Consider the following 20424-nt stretch of genomic DNA (forward strand, 5'->3'; position numbering starts at 1 on the left):
ATGTCTTATTTATTAAGATGCTGCTCCTGGTTCAGAAGGATTTGGTAAAGGAGGGAGAGGAGAGAAAACAATGAAAACTGGCTCTCTGATTTTTAACTTAGTGACTGGTAGTCTAGTGCTAATATTAAATGCGGGAATGATTCAGAGGAAAACTACATGCTTTTCTTTCAGTTCAGGTCTAGTTGGTTCAATACAATTATTTGTATGGAAGGACAATAATAGCACTACTGTGTTTATTTTAAAAGTAAAGTAGATCCTCCTTCCTCCTGGTGTCTCATGAGAACTGTGTGGGAGTGCGGGGACAGCATGTGGAGCCATCCTGTTCTTTTTATTTATTTTTTTTTTTTAAGGATTTTTTTTATTTTATTTTATTTTTAAACTTTACATAATTGTATTAGTTTTGCCAAATATCAAAATGAATCCGCCACAGGTATACATGTGTTCCCCATCCTGAACCCTCCTCCCTCCCCATTCCATCCTGTTCTTTTTACCAAAATGGATACAGGACACATTAGAAATTTACAAACAGAGAAACCTAGCAGAGAGATTGACTTAGGAAAAAACAAAGATAAGTTTAGCTTTACTCATGTGGTAAAATGTCTCAAGTGAAGTGAAAAATAGAACGTCTGAGTAGAAGAGTCTTTACAGAAACTAGGTGTATGGAAGTCAAGTATAGTGATGGAAATCAGGATAAGGAAACAGATCTGGAACTCTTCAGTGGGCTAAATTTGATCTCTAAAGCTATGAGAATTAATGTCTCTCTTGAGAAAGAACATAGGCAGAAAACATGAGACTAGGTCTCCCCACTTCTGCGTGGGATGTTTTTAAACTCACAGCACTTTTGAGTTTGCCCTTTAACTTTTTTTTTTTTCCCCCAGAATCAAGACAATGGGGACTATATGTTGGGCTCTTCTTAGGGAGCATCGTTGGCATTATCATGATTCTCCAAGTGGTGATACTACTGTTGAGAAGAAGAGGTAGGTGCCTGACAACAAAGAGATTCTTATCAGACTCCCTGTGGTAAGCAAGGGACCTCTCCCCATGAGCACTTGCTCTCACCACTTTGGCTTTCTGCAGGGAGCAAGCGCCTTTGCAAAAACACTAAATAAACATATCCTGAGACTTTGTTTAATTCAGTCTCATTCAGCATGTCTTGCTTGACCCCCCCCACCACCACCACCACACTAGTCTATAGGGATGAAAGGAAAGATGAACCACAGATATCTAACACAGGAGACATTACACAGATAATTTAAATTCAGTATGACTAGCACTGCAGCTGAGGTGTGTATAGGATGCTGAAAGGGGCCAGATAAGAGGCTTAAACTAGGAGCAGAATTCAGAGGAGTCTTGGATCTTGTTCAAGTGAAGCTATATCTACTGACTGATAAAAAGAACCTTATAGTAAGATGTTTTTACCCAAGGGTTGAAACCTTTCTATAATTTCTTTTTACACTTAAGATATGTCTCTCTGAGACTTAGCAATGGTGTAACCAAGGCACAGAGAGGCTAAGTGACTCCTGCAAGGTCACCCAGCTGGTTGGTGAGGGAATCAGAACTGCAACCATGTTTTTCAACTCCCAGGGTATGTTCCTCTGGGAAGGCCCACAGGTCATCAGAACACAGCAGAGGGAACACAGTTTACTACGATTTAGCACATGTTCTGACTCACCTTGGTCAACCGTGCAATCCATGAGGTCGCTTAAAGCCAAACTAAATAGTTACAGAAAGTCACCCAGGGTGGACTGAAACACTTAAGGTCCAATGATTCCCTTGAAGTTTCAATGCCAAGCGTTAGTATCTCCTGGCGTCCACGCTGTCCTGTGATTCAATATCTCAAGGCCATGTGCTCTCCTTGGCCACACTACCCACCACCCACCCACGCTAGCAGCAGAAGCTCCTGCTCCGCAATCGGGACAGGTCCCCAAGTCGGTCCGCCCACGGGGAAGATGGAACTTGATCTTCACACCACAGATCTGATGGCCAATCTCATTCTCAAGCAGATTAATGTTCTCCACATACAACCTTCTTGGAAAAGCCCTACCTCAGCACTCTTATGTTGGTTTTGCTTATATTAAATAATCTAGGTCATAGCAGGCCACCTACCTTGTCTCATTTCCTCCATCTAAGAGGTAGCTGGGGAGGAACTGGGAGGGGGTGGGGCGATTCAGACAGACACAATGAAAGCTTATGGGGATGAGGCAGGGTAGCCACTGTTGGCTAAGACGATGAAGCAGCACTGAAATACTAGCAATGAGAAAACTGAGATTAACGAATCTGCATTAACCCTGCTGGCGAAGGCTCTGGGATCCTAACTCACACTCTTTCCTCCGCTACATGCTGCTATCGCGTGGTTGCCTCTGAAGGGACTAGTACTCCCCACCCCGCAATAATTCTCTATCACTTTTCCCAACACACATACCCATCCTTGTTTCTGATCACTGTGTATTCTTTGTAAGCCAGGAACATGCAAAAATCTTGCCTTAAATCTGTGGTTAAAACCTATGCTCAATTACCGTAACCCCATAAGACTTTGTTCAAGAGATTTTATTGGCAACTTCTACCAGCGTCATTTCCAGAATGCAGTCCATGTGAAGCTTTTCAAATGGACTCTCTGGAAATTCCGGGCTCAGGAGGTACGCTGGGTATGAACAGAGATTTTAGCCTTCAAATTCAGACTTTGCCACTTATGAGTTCCGTGATCAAACAGATAATCTAACTTCTCCTCTGCAAAATGGGGATAATAATACATACTTCATGGCGTTTTTGTGGGGATTCAAGAGTCAATACCAGAAAGCACTGATAAATGATGGATAATAGATGGATAAATAGATGGATCGACACATAACATACACACACAAATAAACAGTGTTTAACGCAGGCTGCTGCTGCTGCTAAGTCGCTTCAGTCGTGTCCAGCTCTGTGCGACCCCCATAGACTGCAGCCCACCAGGCTCCGCTGTCCCTGGGATTCTCCAGGCATTACTATTTAAATCCTGTTGCCAGCAGAGGGCAGCACTGGAAGGCTCTGGGACGGGCGCAGAGAGCGGATTTAAAGTATCAATACTTGAGGTTAGGGTAGCATGAGACAACTTAACGCCACAGGTAAGAGTTGAAAAAGAATAGTAGACAGTCCACTCCTTTATTTTACAGTGATGGTAGGAGAAGATATCCATTGAGATGACAAGTGCTAATGCCACACAACTAGTGAGGACTAGAAGGTAGATGCTGCAATTCTAAGGCCGAGAACTTTTTCATTAGATCTTAAGGTCTCAGTGACTAGAGTTGAGCTGACTCATGAAAACTTGTCCCTGCATTGAGGAAAAAATGCATGAGACTGAATTATCTTGATCCAGCAGTCTTTTTGAGAAGCAACATACAGCCTTTTGCATCTCTCTGACCGTTTAAGACTGTCCCCTCTATTGTAATTTTCAGCTTGAGCTGACCTGAAAGACTGAAAGTCCTTAAGGGCCAGAATTGATTCTGTACCATCTCTGTTCCCCTACAACACCAAGGATAGTACTGAGTGAGGGTTATAATTGTGCAGACACTCCAGATTTGAACTGAAAGGATGTATTTCACAGAACTAACTTGCAATCCTTCTGTTATCTCCTCTGATCACCCCAACCTCTATTCTCCATTCCCGTATCCAAACACATGCACACTCCTCAGCCAATTATCCACTCAGACCAAAAAAGGGAAGTTGCAACCATCAGGAAGGTAAGCACTCCATGCCCACACCCACACAGGAAAACCATATTTTGGTTTCTTTGAATTCTCTGAGCTTCTCCTGGGGCTGCCCATCATTTCCTCCCCAAGGGTCACACCCTCAAGCAGCACGTTCCACCACCTTTATCACGAACATACACACAAGGCCTTTTCCTTCAAAATAAAAATATACCTCTCCTAAGTGCTATTTCTTCAGAGACATGTCTAGTTTTTTAAGAGAATAAATTAACTGGTGTTAAAATAAGTCTACCCTAAAGACTGTGATTTCCTGTGTGTTAAGCCCCATTGCTTTTGCTTGGACTTTGCAATAGTCCCCAAAACAGGCATCCTTGCTTCTGTTTTTTCCCTCCATCATTCTCACTGCTACATGATGCATGCAAGGAATACCATGAAACATCAGAAAGAATGAGATTGATCCACTGCTTTAGCAAGGAAAATGTCCTCAATATATGGTAAGGGAGAAGGTCGGGTTACAGAGAAGTGTGTATGGAATGACCATATTTGCATTAAAAAAAATCTATACAAGTGTCCAGAACCACACTGTCTAATTTGGTGGTCACCAGCCACATGTGGCTATTTAAATTTAAATTAATTAGAATTAAATGCAATTGTTTTAAAAATTTTTTGAAGTATAGTTGATTTATAATGTGGTGTTAATTTCTGCTGCACAGCACAGGGATTCAGTTCTGCATTTATATACATTCTTTTTCATAGTATTGAAAGCAATTTGAAATTGAACCAAGTTGAACTGAAGGTTCAATTCCTCAGTTGCATTAGCCGCAGCTCAAGTGCTCAGTAGTCATGTGAGACTTGCGGCTACTTAGATTGCTGACAGGGAATATTTCCATCATCAAAGATGAAGTTCTATTGTACAGAGTTCATCTGGAAGGAGATACATCAAACTGTTGAAAATTATTACTTCTGAGAATGAAATCATACTGGTTACTGAGTGAAGGAGGAAGGAGGAAGTACTTTTTGCTCTCTACTATTTAAATTTTTGTAGCAATGAATTATTTCTATAGATTTAAAAAGAAAAAAGTTTAAAACTATTTAAAAATTTAAATGTTCTGCAGCATATTAATTTTCAGAGACCCTGGACTTTGAGGGGGAAAAAAAAAGATGGTAGGCATTAGAATGACATGGCAGCTTTATTCCAAATAGTCCCTGGCAGATCATCCCTCTTACACCCCTCCCACTACACATCTACCGGTTCCCCAGAAACAAGGAGGTGAGAAAGCTGTGAATGAACCTCTATAACTGAAGAATACAAAAGAGGTATAAATAACTTTCCATACCCTTAAAAAACTTGAAATTCTAATAGGAGACTAGACATGCACATCAAAGAATAGAGAGATCAAAATAATCAAATGGCATATCAATCACACCTAACAATTACATGTAACACTATGTGCCAGGCACCGTCCTATACACTTTACAGGTTATATCTCATGTAATCATCACAACAGCCCTGAGAGGCAGGTATTTCATTTTCATTTTACAGATAGGGACATTAGGCCCAGAGAGATCAAGTGACTAACCTAATGTCATAGGACAAATGTGCACGGGATTTGGGACTCAATGCTTTTTTCTATGGTACTCCTGGGGTAGGTGGGTATGCACCAAGATGCAAAGACCAGAGAAGTCTGAGCAGAGAGTTCATGCTGGAAACCAGAGAGAGAGAGACATAACACTTATGGTTTCTTTTCCCCAGGTAAAACAGATAATTACCAGCCAACAACGGAAGCAAAAAGCCTTACTATCTATGCCCAAGTCCAGACATCAGGTGTAAGTTCTATACTTTGTTTGTCTGGGGTGGACCTGTCATGTTTCCCATGGACTCCCTGGCCAGTCAGTTCGCTTTTCATGCCCGACATTCATTGTTCTACATGAGTTATGAAGCAGAAGAAATTTGGAAAGCAGAAGGCAAGAACAAGAGCTCTCTAAAAGGGCAATAAACTTCAGTGTCAGATGGGATGATTTATTATTTGAAATGATAGGAAACACTGGGTACTTTTCTAGCCATCTGTTTCTTCACAGGAAAAAAGTGAGGACACTAGAAACATGTAATGTATGGCTCCTTCCCTCTCTGGCATTTTAGGAGTTTACAGTTCCATGTTATCAAACTTTTTCCTTCTCTAAGGAAAAGGATGCAGCTTAAGGAGAGAGGGAATGGTTGAGAAAGGCTATTGTGTGACATGTTGGTCTGATCCAAGTAAGAGTTTGCAAACATCAAAGAGATAAAGAAGGAGGATCTTGAGGATTCTGCCTAGAGAGTGGTTGGTGAGATGGAAGAGGGTATGTAGGCAGGAGATGAAAGCAGAACTGTGATGGAGTGATGGTTGGATTGAAATGGAAGAGCTGGATTTTAAAAAAGAGTCAAGATAAAGTTGAGCAGATATGTTAGAAGTAAGAGGGTGGCTAAAGGATAATGGTTAGATATGAAGATATTACATCTCTGGGAGTTGGTGGTGGACAGGGAAGCCTCACGTGATGCAGTGCATGGGATCGCAAAAAGGACACTTCTGAGTGACTGAACTGAACTGATGAAGATATTATAGTTTTTCAGAACTGAAAGCAATTCTAAGTGATGTAAAGGCCAGAATCTGACCTTTAGGCTGTAGGGGAAGGCAAATTCTTGAGTAAAAGATGTGAAGGTAAATACAGTTTTGATTAACACCTTGGGAAATTGCATCAGATGACAGTAAATGCATTTCTGTAAGCCAGAGATTAACTCTTGGACAAAAATCTTCTTTCTGCTGTCCCCTAGAGGCCTGGAGGATTTGTTTCACAGGCCATGACTACCACTGAGAACCAAACTCCGTTTAAATATATGAGTCCCAAGAGCAACCTCTTTTGCATATACTTTTAGGTAATCAGGTTCACATTTACCATGGTGCCTTCCCTATCTATTTGATCCCATGTTGTTAGCATCTCTTTTTACTCCCTGGTGGCTCAGATGGTAAAGAATCTGCCTGCAATGCAAGAGACCTAGGTTCAATCCCCGGGTACAGAAGATCTCTGGGAGGGGGAAATGTCAACCCACTCCAGCATTCTTGCCTGGAGAATTTCATGGACAGATGAGCCTGGCGGGTTACAGGCCATGGGGTCGCAAAGAGTCAGACACAACTGAGTGATTAACAGCATGACATGCATACTAAACAGTGCACAATCTGTAAATGTCACCTCAATGAATTATCCCATCTTCATATCCAATAAAGCCTTCTCATCTTGTTTTCCTTCAAGAGTTTTGACTATCCTTGTACCTTTGTACTTTCATATGTATTTTAGAATCAGCTTCTCAAGCATCACAAAAAGAGGAAAAATCCTATTAGGATTGCACTGAATCTGCACATCTATTATATTTGAGGAGAAATTATATCTCTCAGTGTTGAGTCTTTTAGGACCATAAAACTAACCCCTAGATCAAGGAACAGAACATCATCTGGACCCCTAGAAGCCCTTGTATGTCTCCTAATCACTCTCTTCTCTCTCCTCCTCAAAGATTCCTTATCCCTACTTCCTAAAAATAAAGTTTACTCTTTTTTTTGACTTTATAAAAATGGAATCCTACAGTATTTTCCCTTCTATGTCTGGTTTCTTTTACTTAATATTACCTTAATAAGATGCATCCATGTCTTTGAGCTTAGATACAATGCATTCATATTCATTGCTTTATGGTATATTGATATATGCATATACTAGAGTTTATTTTTCCAATCAACTATTGATGGACATTTACTTTATTTCTAGTCTGAGGGATTATGAAAACTACAGCTATTCATATTCATATGTATGCTTCTTGGTAGATATGTGCACATATTTTTGTTGGGGATGTGTCTAGAGGTAGAATTGCTAAGTCATACAGTATACATGTCTTCAAATTGACTAGACAAGGCCAAGCTGTATTTCAAAATATGTATATCAATTTACTTTTTTGCACCTGTATACCAGAGTTTCAGCTGTTACACATTCTAATCAAAACTTGATGGCGGTGTTGTTTAATCGCTAAGCTGTGTCTTACACTTTGCAATACCATGGACTATAGCATGCCAGGCTTCCTTGTCCTTTGCTATATCCTGGTGTTTGTTGAAATTCATGTCCACTGAGTCAATGATGCTATCTAACCATCTTATCCTCTGCCACCCCCTTCTCCTTTTGCCTTCAATTTTTCCCAGCATCAGGGTCTTTTCCAATGAGTTGGCTCTTTGCATTAGTTGGCCAAAGTATTGGAGCTTCAGCTTCAGCATCAGTCCTTCCAATGAATATTCAGGATTGATTTCCTTTAGGATTGACTGGTTTGATTCTTTGCAGCCCAAGGAACTCTCAAGAGTCTTCTCTGGCACCACAAGTTAAAAGCATGAATTCTTTAGTGCTCAGCCTTCTTTATGGTCCAAATCTCACATCCATACATGGAAAAACCATAGCTTTGACTATATGGACCTTTGTTGGCAAAGTGATATCTCTGCTTTTTAATACACTGTCTAGGTTTGTCATAGCTTTCCTTCCAAGGAGCAAGTGTCTTTTAATTTCATGGCTGCAGTCATCATCTGCAGCGATTTTGGAGCCTAAGAAAATAAAATCTGTCACTGTTTCCACTTTTCCCTACTATTTGCCATGAGGTGATGGGCCTGGATGCCATGATCTTAGCTTTTTGAATGTTGAGTTTTAAGCCAGCTTTTTTCACTCTTATCTTTCACCTTCATCAAGAGGCTCTTTAGTTCCTCTTCTCTTTCTGCCATTAGAGTGTTGCCATCTGCATATCTGAGGTTGTTCATGTTTCTCCTGGCAATCTTGATTCCAGCTTGTGATTCATCTAGCTCAGCATTTCTCATGATGTACTCTGCATATAAGTTAAATAAATAGGGTGACAATATATAGCTTTGATGTACTCCTTTCCCAATTTGGAGACAGTCCATTGTTCCATGTCCAGTTCTAACTGTTGCTTCTTCATCTGCATACAGGTTTCTCAGCAGACAGGTAAGGTAGTCTGGTATTCCCATCTCGTTAAGAATTTTCCACAGTTTGTTGTGATTCACATTGTCAAAGGCTCTATTCTTGTCAGTGAAGCAGAAGTAGATGCTTTTCTGGAATCCCCTTGCTTTTCTCTAGTGTTGGCAATTTGATCTCTAGTTCTTCTGCCTTTCTAAACCCAGCTTGTACATCTGGACATTCTCTAGCAAGTTTTACCTTGCTAGCATGTGAAATGAGTGCAACTGTGTGGTAATTTGAACATTCTTTGGCATTGCCTTTCTTTGGGATTGGAATGAAAACTGACCTTTTCCAGTTCTGTGACCGCTGCTGAGTTTTCCAAATTTGCTGATGTATTGAGTGCAGCAGTTTAACAGCATCACCTTTTAGGATTTGAAAGAGCTCACCTGGAATTCCATCACTTCCACTAACTCTGTTCATAGTAGTGTTTCCTAAGGCCCACTTGACTTCACACTCCAGGATGCCTGGCTCTGGGTGAGTGACCACACTATCATGATTATCCAGGTCATTAAGACTTCTTTTGTATAATTCTGTGTATTCTTGCCACCTCGTCTTAGTCTCTTTTGTTTCTGTCGAGTCCTTGGCATTTCTGCCCTCTCTTGTGCCCATCCTTTCATGAAATGTTCCCTTGATATCTCCAGTTTCCTTAAAGAGACTTCTAGTCTTTCCCATTCTATTGCTTTCCTCTATTTCTTTGCATTGTTCACTTAAGAAGTCTTTCTTATTTATTAGCCTTTTAAATTTTAGTCATTCTGTTGGATACCATTTTTATAGTTTTATTTTGCATTCCACTAATTATTAAGCAAGTTGAACAATTTTTCATATTGTTTATTGCCATATTAATATCCTCTTTCTTAAAGTGGCTGTTAAATCCCTTACCCATTTTTCCTTTGAGTCTCAGTCTATCTGGGGTGGGATTATCATAAGATACTTAAATATTTTTGGCTTTTTGGCAGTTGTGTGTTAGCAGATAACTTCACTCTGAAATTTCCTTTACATTTTGATAAAGGAACAGTCTCAATTTTTCCATAGAACAATTTGGTAATCTCTTCCTTTGTAGATAAAACTTTTTGTATTCTGGTTAAGAAATTTTGAAGATATTCCAGTTAAGAATATTAGAAGATATTCTTCTACAGTCTTCTACAAACAGTGTGGTTTATCTTTTAAACTTATGTCTGTTATGTATCTGAAAATGATTTTTTAAGTATGGTATGAGATGGGTTGTTTTATATTTTTCCACATGGATATCTTATTGACTATATTTAAAAGACTGTTCTTGACCCACTGCAGAGCCACATCATTATAAATCAAGGGTCCGTATATGTGTGGATCTATTTTGAAGTTCTCTATTCTGCTCCACTGTTCTATTTCTTTACACTTGTACCAGTACCATACTGTCTTTACAAACCTGTGCTTACAGATTTATTATAAATCTGTGGTTCACATGGTAAAGAATCTACCTGCAATGCAGGAGAGCCAGGTTCCATCCCTGGGTCAAGAAGATCCCCTGGAGAAGGGAATGGCAACCCACTCCAGTATTCTTGCCCAGAGAATCCTATGGACAGAAGAGCCTGGCGAGCTACAGTTCGTGGGGTTGCAGAGTCAGACATGACTGAGTGACTAACACTTTCTTTCTTTTCACTTGTTCTCCTTCAAGTTCTTGGCCATTTTTCAGTTCAGTTCAGTCGCTCAGTCGTGTCCGACTCTTTGCGACCCCATGAATCGCAGCACTCTAGGCCTCCCTGTCCATCACCATCTCCCGGAGTTCACTCAAACTCATGTTAGTCCTTTGCATTTTCATCTATATAGTTTAGATTCAATTTTCAAGACCCTTAAAATTTTGCTGGAATTTTAATTAGAACTGCAGTGATCAACTAGAGAAGACCATGTATGTTTTAATACTGAATTTTAAATTCACAAAATGTTATGTCCTTTCCTTTATTTAGATCTTCTTTAATTTCACCCAGTTACTGCTGAATTATCTTCTACGACATTACTTCCAAAGTGCTGGCTAGCTCATTTTTACTAAAACAATCTTTTACTAAAAGCATTACCTGGGACCTAATTAGAAATGCAGAAAGTTCCCACCTCAGATCTTCTGAAATAGAACCAAACTTCTAACAAGATCCTTAGGAAATTCTTATGCACATTAAAGTGTGAGAATTCCTGCTGTACCCCAACCACTTCCAGTAGTGGGTAATTCACTGCCTCTCTCCAGTACTCTTGCCTGGAAAATCACATGGATGGAGGAGCCTGGAGGGCTACAGTTCATGGGGTCGCTAAGAGTTGGACACGACTAAGTGACTTCACTTTCACTTTTCACTTTCATGCATTGGAGAAGGACATGGCAACCCACTCCAGTGTTCTTGCCTTGAGAATCCCAGGGATGGGGGAGCCTAGTGGGCTCTCGTCTATGGGGTTGCACAGAGTCGGACACGACTGAAGTGACTTAGCAGCAGCAGCAAGACAATTCATCCCACATTTGAGCACCTCTTACTTCCCTGGTGGCTCAGATGGTAAAGAATCTGCCTGCAAAATGCAATAGACCTGGGTTCAATCCCTGGGTCAGGAAGCTCCTCTGGAGAAGGGAATGGCAACCCACTCCAGTACTCTTGCCTGGAGAATATAATGGACAGAGAAGCTTGGAGGGCTACAGTCCACGGGGTTGCAGAGAGTCGGACATAACTGAGTGATTAACATTTTCTTTCTTTTCTTTTACTATTAGAAAGATCTTCATTATACTGAACCAAAATCTTACCCTAAAGCTTCCAACCTCGGTTTAAAGCTAAAGTATTCTATAGAACAAATGTAATTCCTCTTCTACGTGGCAATTCATCAGACATATGAAAAGAAAGATCATGTCGCACCTTGAATCTTCTTTCCTCTAGTAAACTTTTCCAATTTCTTATCTCTTCTATCAGATGACAAGATTCCAAGTGCTCTCCCATTAAAACCCATGGCCTTCATCGTTAAGTCTTTCTCTATGCTCAGGAAAGGGAGAGTATAATATTATTCTACACCAGGGCCCCTACGTATGTTGAAAGGATGACTTTCTAGGCATCAGATATGTCATCTCCATCTTAGAGAGATGTGGTCTCAGTTGACACCTACACTGATTTTGTCCTGGTATTGTGGATTTTAATTCATTTCTAGTAACATTAACAAACATAGACTGAAGGTTCTTGCATGCCCAGCACTGCTTCGTAGGGAATGCAAAAAATATATATATATATATATAGGCTATTTGTCAAGGAACTGATGGTTTGTTTGGAGAAGCAACATATAAATATATCAGAGTGTCTTGTATACAGTGTACAGGTAAGTGCCATAATGTGAGAATTAGACTTTAAGTACCTAAAGAATTTAAGTAAAGGAGAGGTCATTATAAGTTGGGGTAACCAAAGAAGAATAGCATGATGGAAAGTACATGTGCTTTAAGTTAAAATCCTGGCTTTGATACTTCTTGTATGTGCCATAAAGAAAGCACTAAATCTTTCTGGACTTTAGCATCTTCATCTATGAAATGTGAGTAACAGTTGTATTTAACATATAGAGTGGTTGTGAGACAAATGGGAAGATATATGTGAAGAACTTTGTACACTTAAAACACTTGCATATGAATGGTTATTATTAACTTCGATATTTAGATAGGAAAGAGAACTGATGAGAAGCCATGATAGTGAGGAATAGCAGGACCTCTGCTTGTTGTGAGTGATATGTGTGTGTGTGTGTGTTAGTCACTCAGTCGTGTCCGACTCTTTGCAACCACATGGACTATAGCCCACAAGGCTCCTCTGTTCATGGGATTTCCCAGGAAAGGATACTGGAGTGTGTTGCCATTCCCTTCTCCAGTGGATCTTCCCAACCCAGGGATCAAACCTGGGTCTCCTACATTGCAGGCAGATTCTTTACCGTCTGAGTGTCAGAGAAGTCCTATGTAGGTGATATGAGTGAGACTAAAATACTATATAAGTCTCATTCTCATCAACTATCCATGTAAGAGCCACACCAATTTCAGTTCACTATGAGGAAGACTTTTAACACAGCTGGGAAGTGGTAATGGTAAGTCAGGCTGCCTCACAAGGCTGTCAGCTCCAAGATGTCACTCGAGGAGTCTTAAGCAAAGCCCAGGGAGTTGAGTTCCAGGGAATCTGGGGGAAAATTTTCACCTGAAAAGGACCAAATGACTCCAAAGAACTTTTTAGCTCATAACTTCTTGATTCTGCACTTCTCCATGAGGAGAATTAGATGGGAAATAACTTGCTGCTCAACTAATGGCTTATTTACTTTGTTTCCCTTGTAGTCTGTTCAGAAGAAACCTGACCCCCTGGCAGCACAGGACCCCTGCACCACCATTTATGTCGCTGCCACAGAGCCTGTCCCAGAGCCCATCCAGGTGAGGCATCGCTCTGTGCCTCCTCTCTGTAGAGAGGGAATCGGTGGAGGCGGGGAAAGGGTGGAACCTGTGTGGAGCTGAAATGGAGAACGCAGGTCCTGGCAAGCAGGCAGCAAGGAGCATCTGCAGCCTCGATTGCAGGGCTTCTGGGAAAACCCTCATGGCTTCTCACCTGCTCGCTTTCTCTTCACTGGTGTTTCTCTGAGAGCTGTCTAAGGACCACAGCAGAATCAGCTGGCATATTTATTAAAAATAAAGATTCTGGGAACTTCTCTCTAAGATCTGTTCAATCAGAATGTCTATAACAGGTCACCAGGCATCTGCACATTAAAAAATAACATCTTCCAAGTGATCCTGATGCATGCTCAAGTTCAGAAATTGCATCTTGAGTCCAGGACTTCTCAAGTCCAGCTGCATATAGCCAGGGGAGCTTTGTAAAAATATCCATGTCTAGTTCCCATTCAGCCCTATTTATCAGAATATTTAGGAGTAGAGCTCTGCAAAGGTGTAAAGAATATGACGCCTAGCCCACCTGTTTTATCCCATTGCAAGATCAGAATGGAGTAAGTTTACTTGAAAAAAAATCTTACTTTTACTAAATGAACAGAAGTAAATTCTGTGCTGAAGTCTTGGCTCCAGTTGGGCTTTATCAAATAAAGCATTTCAGGAGATAATGGAGGATCAAAAGACCACAGAAATACCTACTTTTACCTATTTTCCTCAAGCCTACTGTACACATACCCAGCAATGCCTGGAAGGATGCCTTGTCTTCATTTTGAGGTTTAGTTACAGAACACTCCTATCCAAAGGGAAGTAAAAACATAAATCTGACTTTAAAAGGTTTAAAAAATCATGTAGATTTTTAATGATGCTTTCTTGGGGAAGAAACACAGCACTTGGCATATATTCACATTTTGCAGCAAAACCACCTGAATTCCCCAACTCCTGTCTCTTTGTGTCTCTGACTCTTGAATCTCCTTTCCTTATGAGAATTCTCTGCTCAGTCGTCATCTCCTCCCCATCCCTCTCCCACCTGAACTGCTTCTTCCTTGTCCCTTTAGGTCTCACTGATCTTCCCTTTTTTTAAACTTGGTAATTTAGAACTCTCTTGGCTGCTCTAAATTGAGTGCCTGTCCTCAGATGACTGGGTCAGTTGTCCTAGTCTCCCTGATGGCTTGCATATGCTTGAAGGAGACTGTAGCCCATCTGTGGGCAGGCAGACAGTCTGGGGACCTGAGTGCTGCCTCTAGCTCTACGGTTTCCCAGAGGTCTTGTGGTTGGCACTTTGCCTTCCAATGCAGGGGATGTGGATTTGATCCCTGGTTGGGGAGCTAAGATCCCACATGCCTCATGGCCCCAAGACCAAAACATAGAACAGAAGCAATATTGTAACAAACTCAACAGAGACTTTAAAAATGATTCATAGCAAAACAATCTTGACAAACCCAGCTGTGACAGACGCTGAGCAAGTTGCAATGCTACCTGATTCTTGAGAACCTTTCCTTTTCCTAAGCATCACACTTTCCATTTATAGCCTGTAAACCTAGTGCTGGTCTCTCCCCTCACAGACTTGCTCTGTTTTTCCCCCAGGAATCAGGTTCCTTCACGGTCTATGCCAGTGTGACGCTTCCAGAGAGCTGACATCACAGACTTAGTGAAAGGACTTTCCGAAGGAATATAGAAGAGCCAAAATAAACACTGAACTTGGTCCCAGATCCCAAGTATTTTGTGACATCTGCACATCTGCATTCTTCTCGGTTCGGCTCCCTGGTGACGTTGCTTCCACATATACCTGTGAAATGGATACGGAAGTGAGGCTTCCCAAGCACTTAGCCTGCTCTGTGCATGGCCCAGGCTCAGAGCAGAGAGCTAGTTGATACGACTTTACATGTCCGGGGTGTAGCCGATGAAATGGATAATGCTGGTCCAGTGAGTCTGGACCTTCAGGCAACCATCAAGTCTTGCCGCAACTTGATGATGAAAGCTAAAGGCAGAAAGCCAGCACAGGACATCTACGACCTATCTCAGACAGCTGACCACTAGCCACAGAGTCTGGAACCGCTCACACCTTGGCTGCCTGTACTCAGTCTGGGAGCTGCTCCCGATCACCAAGTAGACTTGATCAAGGCTCTGTGCGTCAGTTTCTCTCTCTGAATAGACAGTGAAGGATGAACTCCTCATTGTATGCAAAACACTCTGACATTATTCTATCAAAGAAGCTAATAAAGTATTTTATTTGTAAAACCTGGAAGCTAAAGAGTCAATAAACTGAAAACATGATTTTGAGGTCTCTGAGCTTTGAATAACGGAATGAAAAAAATCTAAGATTCTTAAGAGTACTGTTCTGTGGAAATGGCAGTCAGATTTAAAGAAAATTGGCCAGTGTTTGCTATTACAAAGGAACTTGACTTTCACTTCCCAAAATGATTTTTAGAGTCTAGTTCTCTATTTACTCCATTGAGCAACGAACCTGGAGCCTCAACTAAGACTGCAAACTGATTGTGAGATCATTTTACATCCATGGCCTCATGTCTTCAGGGTCTCTATCAAACATGTCTTAATCTTTGCATACCTCTCCTCACCACTAAATCTATCCTGAAGTAGAAAATTAACATATTTTGGCCCAACAGTTTCAACTAATTGAATACTTAATAGTTTAAATTATAGGCTGCAGACAGAAAGAGCCTCTTCCAGTGAAGTCCTATTTCCCGTCTATTCTCTGCTTTCAGACAAGCCTTCTTCAATTTCAGCACTTCTTCTTTCGGAAAGGGTCTTGTATGACCTCAGCAAACACTTTAAGAAACTGCCAACAGTCTTACAACCATATGACAAGGGTCACTAACTTTCCAGCTCAAAACTCTGAGGTCCTCATAGCCTTATACTTTACCCTCTCTAGTCAATCAATTCACATTTTAGTTCTGTTGTTCAGCGTATCTCATTTCTTAGAACCAGTTCCAGGTGTGTTCCAATTTGTGATGAACAGAAACGGACACTGAATTGTTTATATAGAAAAGGAATCTCCTGAAAAGATGCTGGTTAGCCCCAATAACTACTGGGAGGTTCTGTAAGATGATGGTTTGAAAATGGGCAGGAAGAGGGGAGACTTTGGCTGCGGCTCGGAGTACAGCCCAGGGATGACAACACTGGCCACCAGCTGTGCTCCTGTTGTCCTCCCAGCACTAGACCCAGACTCCACCACTCCCCCCTGCCTCAGCTAGACCTGGACTCCAAATTGCTGTTGTACCTTCTGTACCAAAGTGACTTCTCCAGGGTCCATTCTTCATCTTTTCTTCTCTAGTTTCTAAATCAGAAGCTAAGATCAAGTGACCAATCCCAGGTCATACATCCATGTTCTACTTCCAAGGGAGGTTGGGAATTGAACTTCTGGCATTTTCCACTTTCATAGTGGTGGCTGGGTCTTCCACAAACACAACGACTGGGATTCCATGCTGGGCAGGCGCGTGCACACACGCACACACACACACAGAGACACACACACACACACACTTCCCACTATACCACTTTTGTATAGTCTTAAGCTCATTAGCTGCCTATACTCAAAAAACCAGGATTTGCAAACCCCAGGACGATGAGCAATCACTTGTTTACTATAACTCAGACTTTTTAGCAGCTCAGTTCCCAGCAGTTGGGTTTTTCCTGTGGCTGAATTCTACCGGATGGAAGGGCAGAAACAAATGAGGGAAAGAAAAGGCTATCCCTTCAAAATTCCCTTACCAAGGCTTGTGAACTCACCGGGAGAATGGCTGCATCATGGAATCTTTTTGGTTATCCTTCAAATAACATTCAGGGTCGAAAATCAGAGAGCCCTTCAGATCACCCTTTTACTGCTTCCCAGTTTTCCCCTAAGACATTGTGGGTGAGCTGGAGCTTTCTTTTTCCTCAGTCTTAAAAAAAAATAAAAAATTAAACTGATATTTTAGAATCTGGTTTCCCCAAGTTTCTCTGCTGTTTTCTTTTGACTGAGCATATCTGAATTCTGGAGAACTCAGGAGGAACAGACCCATTCTCAGTTTTAAGGGGCTGGGGTTCTGAAATAAACTGGGCATAACCTTAAGCTTCCTTAGGTCACTTACTCTAGTCACACAACCAGGATCTGACCGATAAAGAGTCCATATACTGACTATGAAGCCACTGACTACAGTAAGTTACTTCTCTTCCTCAAGATTTTGTTCCTACCTCCTGGAAAGAGTAAAATACAGACAGTCCACCCAAGAAATTGTACTTTTGTCTTTGTTACCCAGAGAATACGTGATCTAGCAGAGTGGCAAAACAGGTTTCGTGACCTTGTGTCTCTATAGCTATAATCGTAAAGCCCTGAAGGTGGCTGATTTGATTTGATGAACTGCGAGGTTGTCCTTTTCCTAGGGGAAAAGTCAGGAGTCACACTCCACACCGAGAAGCAGCAATTTTTAAAGGATTAATTTTTGTCACTGCCAAAGTTATTGCCTTCACTGAATGTCTTCAACTTTCCCCTGTGGAGCAAATCCAGATTGTGTTTCTCAACTGCAGCAGCACTATTGATATTTTAGTCCCGATAACTGCTTGACATGGTGGACTGTTCTATATATCATATGATGTTTAGCAGCATCCCTGGCCTCTGCCCATTAGATGCCAGTAGCACATCCCCTGTCCCTGGTCATGACAATCAAAGATGCTTCCTGACATTACCAGATATTTTTGCAGGGCAAAATCTTCCTACGGACTGAGAACCCCCAAATTGAGAACCACTGATCTAAAAACATACTGGCCACCTAGTCATCTCTGCATAGACTAAATATACATGAATATACCAAGAAGTGGATCTATCAAAAATCATATTTTCTATATACATTAAAGATTAACTACAAGGGGAAAAGAGCAGTAGGAAAGGCAAATGAAGGATAGCCAACGGGAATTTGCTGTGTGGCTCAGGAAACTCAGACAGGGGCTCTGTATCAACCTAGAGGGGTGCGATGGGGCGAGAGACAGGAGGGAGGTTCATAAGGGAGGGTATATATGTATACCTATGGCTGATTCATATTGAGGTTTGACAGAAAACAGCAAAACTCTATAAAGCAATTATCCTTCAATAAGAAAAGAAAATTAAAAAAATCATATTTTGAAAATGGCCACCTAGTCACTTAAGAATGGCCCGCATCTACCAATATTATGAAGGTTATCTATATTCGAGCTCTTTGCCCAAACCCTACCTCAAATCTGAATGATGTCTGGGTAAAGATCTATAGAAGCAGCAACTTAGAGGCTATGATTATAGCCCGACAGGATTCTGTGAAGAGTTCCACATAGCAACCACTAGAGGGCGATATAGCAATTCAGTCCACCCTACACCAGCATCCTCAGCACCGCTTTGCCAGTATTTGAAGGACGTGATCATGGACTGGCTGAAATTGTGGCTGAATTCTCACCAGTTCACAGCATTTACATGCTGGAGGGAGAGTTGATCCCTTCCCTTAGAGCTAATGAGGTCCAATGTGGGTTTGTAACAGACTTTAATCAAAGTTTACTGCAAAAGTTTGTTTCACAGAACTCCTAATTCTACTCAGTGGCATACTCATTTAACAAATAGTTTCGGGGCTTCCCTGGTGGCTCAGTGGCAAAGAATCTACCTGCCTGCCAATTCTGGAGACGTGGGTTCCATCCCTGGTCTGGGAAGATCCCACAACTTCTGAGCCTGTGTTCTAGAGCCTGGGAGCCACAACTACTAAGCCAAGTGCTGCAACTGCTGAAGCCTGCATGCTCTGGAGCCTGTGCTCTGCAACAAGAGAAGCCACCACAATGAGAAACCCATGTACTACAACTAGAGAGTTGTGCCTGCTCACCACAGCTAGACAAAAAGCCTGTGCAGCAACAAAGACCCAACACAGCCAAAAATAAGTTAATAAACACACACACACACACAAAACAGCTATTAAGTTTCTACTAAGTGTTAGGGATTGTCATCCAGTGGGTGTGTGCTCAGTCACTCCGACTCTTTGCAATGCTATGGACTGCTACCCACCAGGTTCCTCTGACCACAATATTTTCCAGGCAAGAATGCTAGAGGGAATTGTCATTTCCTTCTCCAGAGGATCTTCCTGATCCAGGGGTCGAACCCGCATCTCCTGTACTGCAGGTGGATTCTTTACCTCTGAGCCACTGGGGAAGCCTCTGTGGTACATATATACAGTGGAATATTACTCAGCCATAAAAAAAGAATGAAATAATGCCATTTGTCGCAATGTGGATCTAGAGGTTTTCATACTAAGTAAGTCAGACAGAGAAGGACAAATGTCATATGATATCACTCATAAGTGGAATTGAATATTTTAAAAAGATACAAATGAATTTATTTATAAAATAGAAATAAACTTACAAATATTGAAAACAAACTTAATGATTACCAAAAGGGAAACATTGTAAGGAGGAGGGATAAATTGGAAGCTTGGTATGACTACTACCTTATAAGATTGATAATCAACAAGGACCTACAGTATAGCACAGGGAACTCTATTCAATATTCTGTGATAACCTATATGAGAAAAGAATCTAAAAAAGAATAAATATATGTATATCTGAATCACTTTGCTGTACACCTGAAACCAACAATGCAAACCAACTATACTCCAATAAAATTAAAATAAATGAATAAAATACTGCCATAGGTAGACAACCACCTGATCTACTGGGACCACTTGAAAGTAAAAGGAAGTGCTATTAATAATTATACTGTGGCAATGGCTGGGCAAATTAGAATCTGTAGTCACCCTAATGACAGAGAGGGTAAGGAATGTACAGTGAGTACAGAGGAGATGCCCAAATCTCAGACTTCAGGAATGAGGAGAGTAAGCTTATTTTAGTTTAAAAGTTTTAAGTAACAATGAAAATAAAGGTCTCCTTGTCCTAAAAGTCTATTGTCTAAGTCTCCGTCTCTTCAATTACCTGTTACATAACACAAGCCTCTGACATGCCCTTCCCATTGTTACGACTGGTCTCCTGGACACAGTCTGATTTGTCAATGCTCTCAAAATTTGCTGCTCAAAATTGAACTCTGTTTCAGATGTAAATATACCAGTGTAGACTAAGAATTGTTATCTTCCGTGATAGGAGCAATATACAATCATTTTGGCTTTTAAGTTAGACTCAAGTCTACAGAAATGGATGAATATGATTAAGCATATTCCTCAGTTCATGGTGGATAATCATCAATGGTCCATGTACTGCTTCTCTTATATCTTGTTTTAATTTTTTTCTTATTTTCCACCTTCATACCACGACCCTGTTCTCTTTCCCACCTTCACGCCCCTGAATAGA

At 41.1% G+C, this 20424-nt stretch overlaps 1 protein-coding gene across 1 annotated transcript in view; it reads left to right on the top strand.

Annotated features, from left to right (window-relative positions):
* The window catches only part of SLAMF1 (signaling lymphocytic activation molecule family member 1), a 39685-nt gene extending 24919 nt beyond the window's left edge, over positions 1-14766 (top strand). The window contains exons 4-7 of the mRNA NM_001290890.1: positions 879-977; positions 5440-5513; positions 13021-13113; positions 14704-14766. Coding sequence (NP_001277819.1) covers positions 879-977; positions 5440-5513; positions 13021-13113; positions 14704-14754 — 317 coding nt within the window. The 3' untranslated portion in view covers positions 14755-14766. The remainder of the gene's footprint in view (positions 1-878; positions 978-5439; positions 5514-13020; positions 13114-14703) is intronic.
* The last annotated feature ends 5658 nt before the right edge of the window (positions 14767-20424 follow it).

This window comes from Bubalus bubalis, chromosome 6 (assembly GCF_019923935.1).
Source record: "Bubalus bubalis isolate 160015118507 breed Murrah chromosome 6, NDDB_SH_1, whole genome shotgun sequence".
NCBI classification, from domain to species: Eukaryota; Metazoa; Chordata; class Mammalia; order Artiodactyla; family Bovidae; genus Bubalus; species Bubalus bubalis.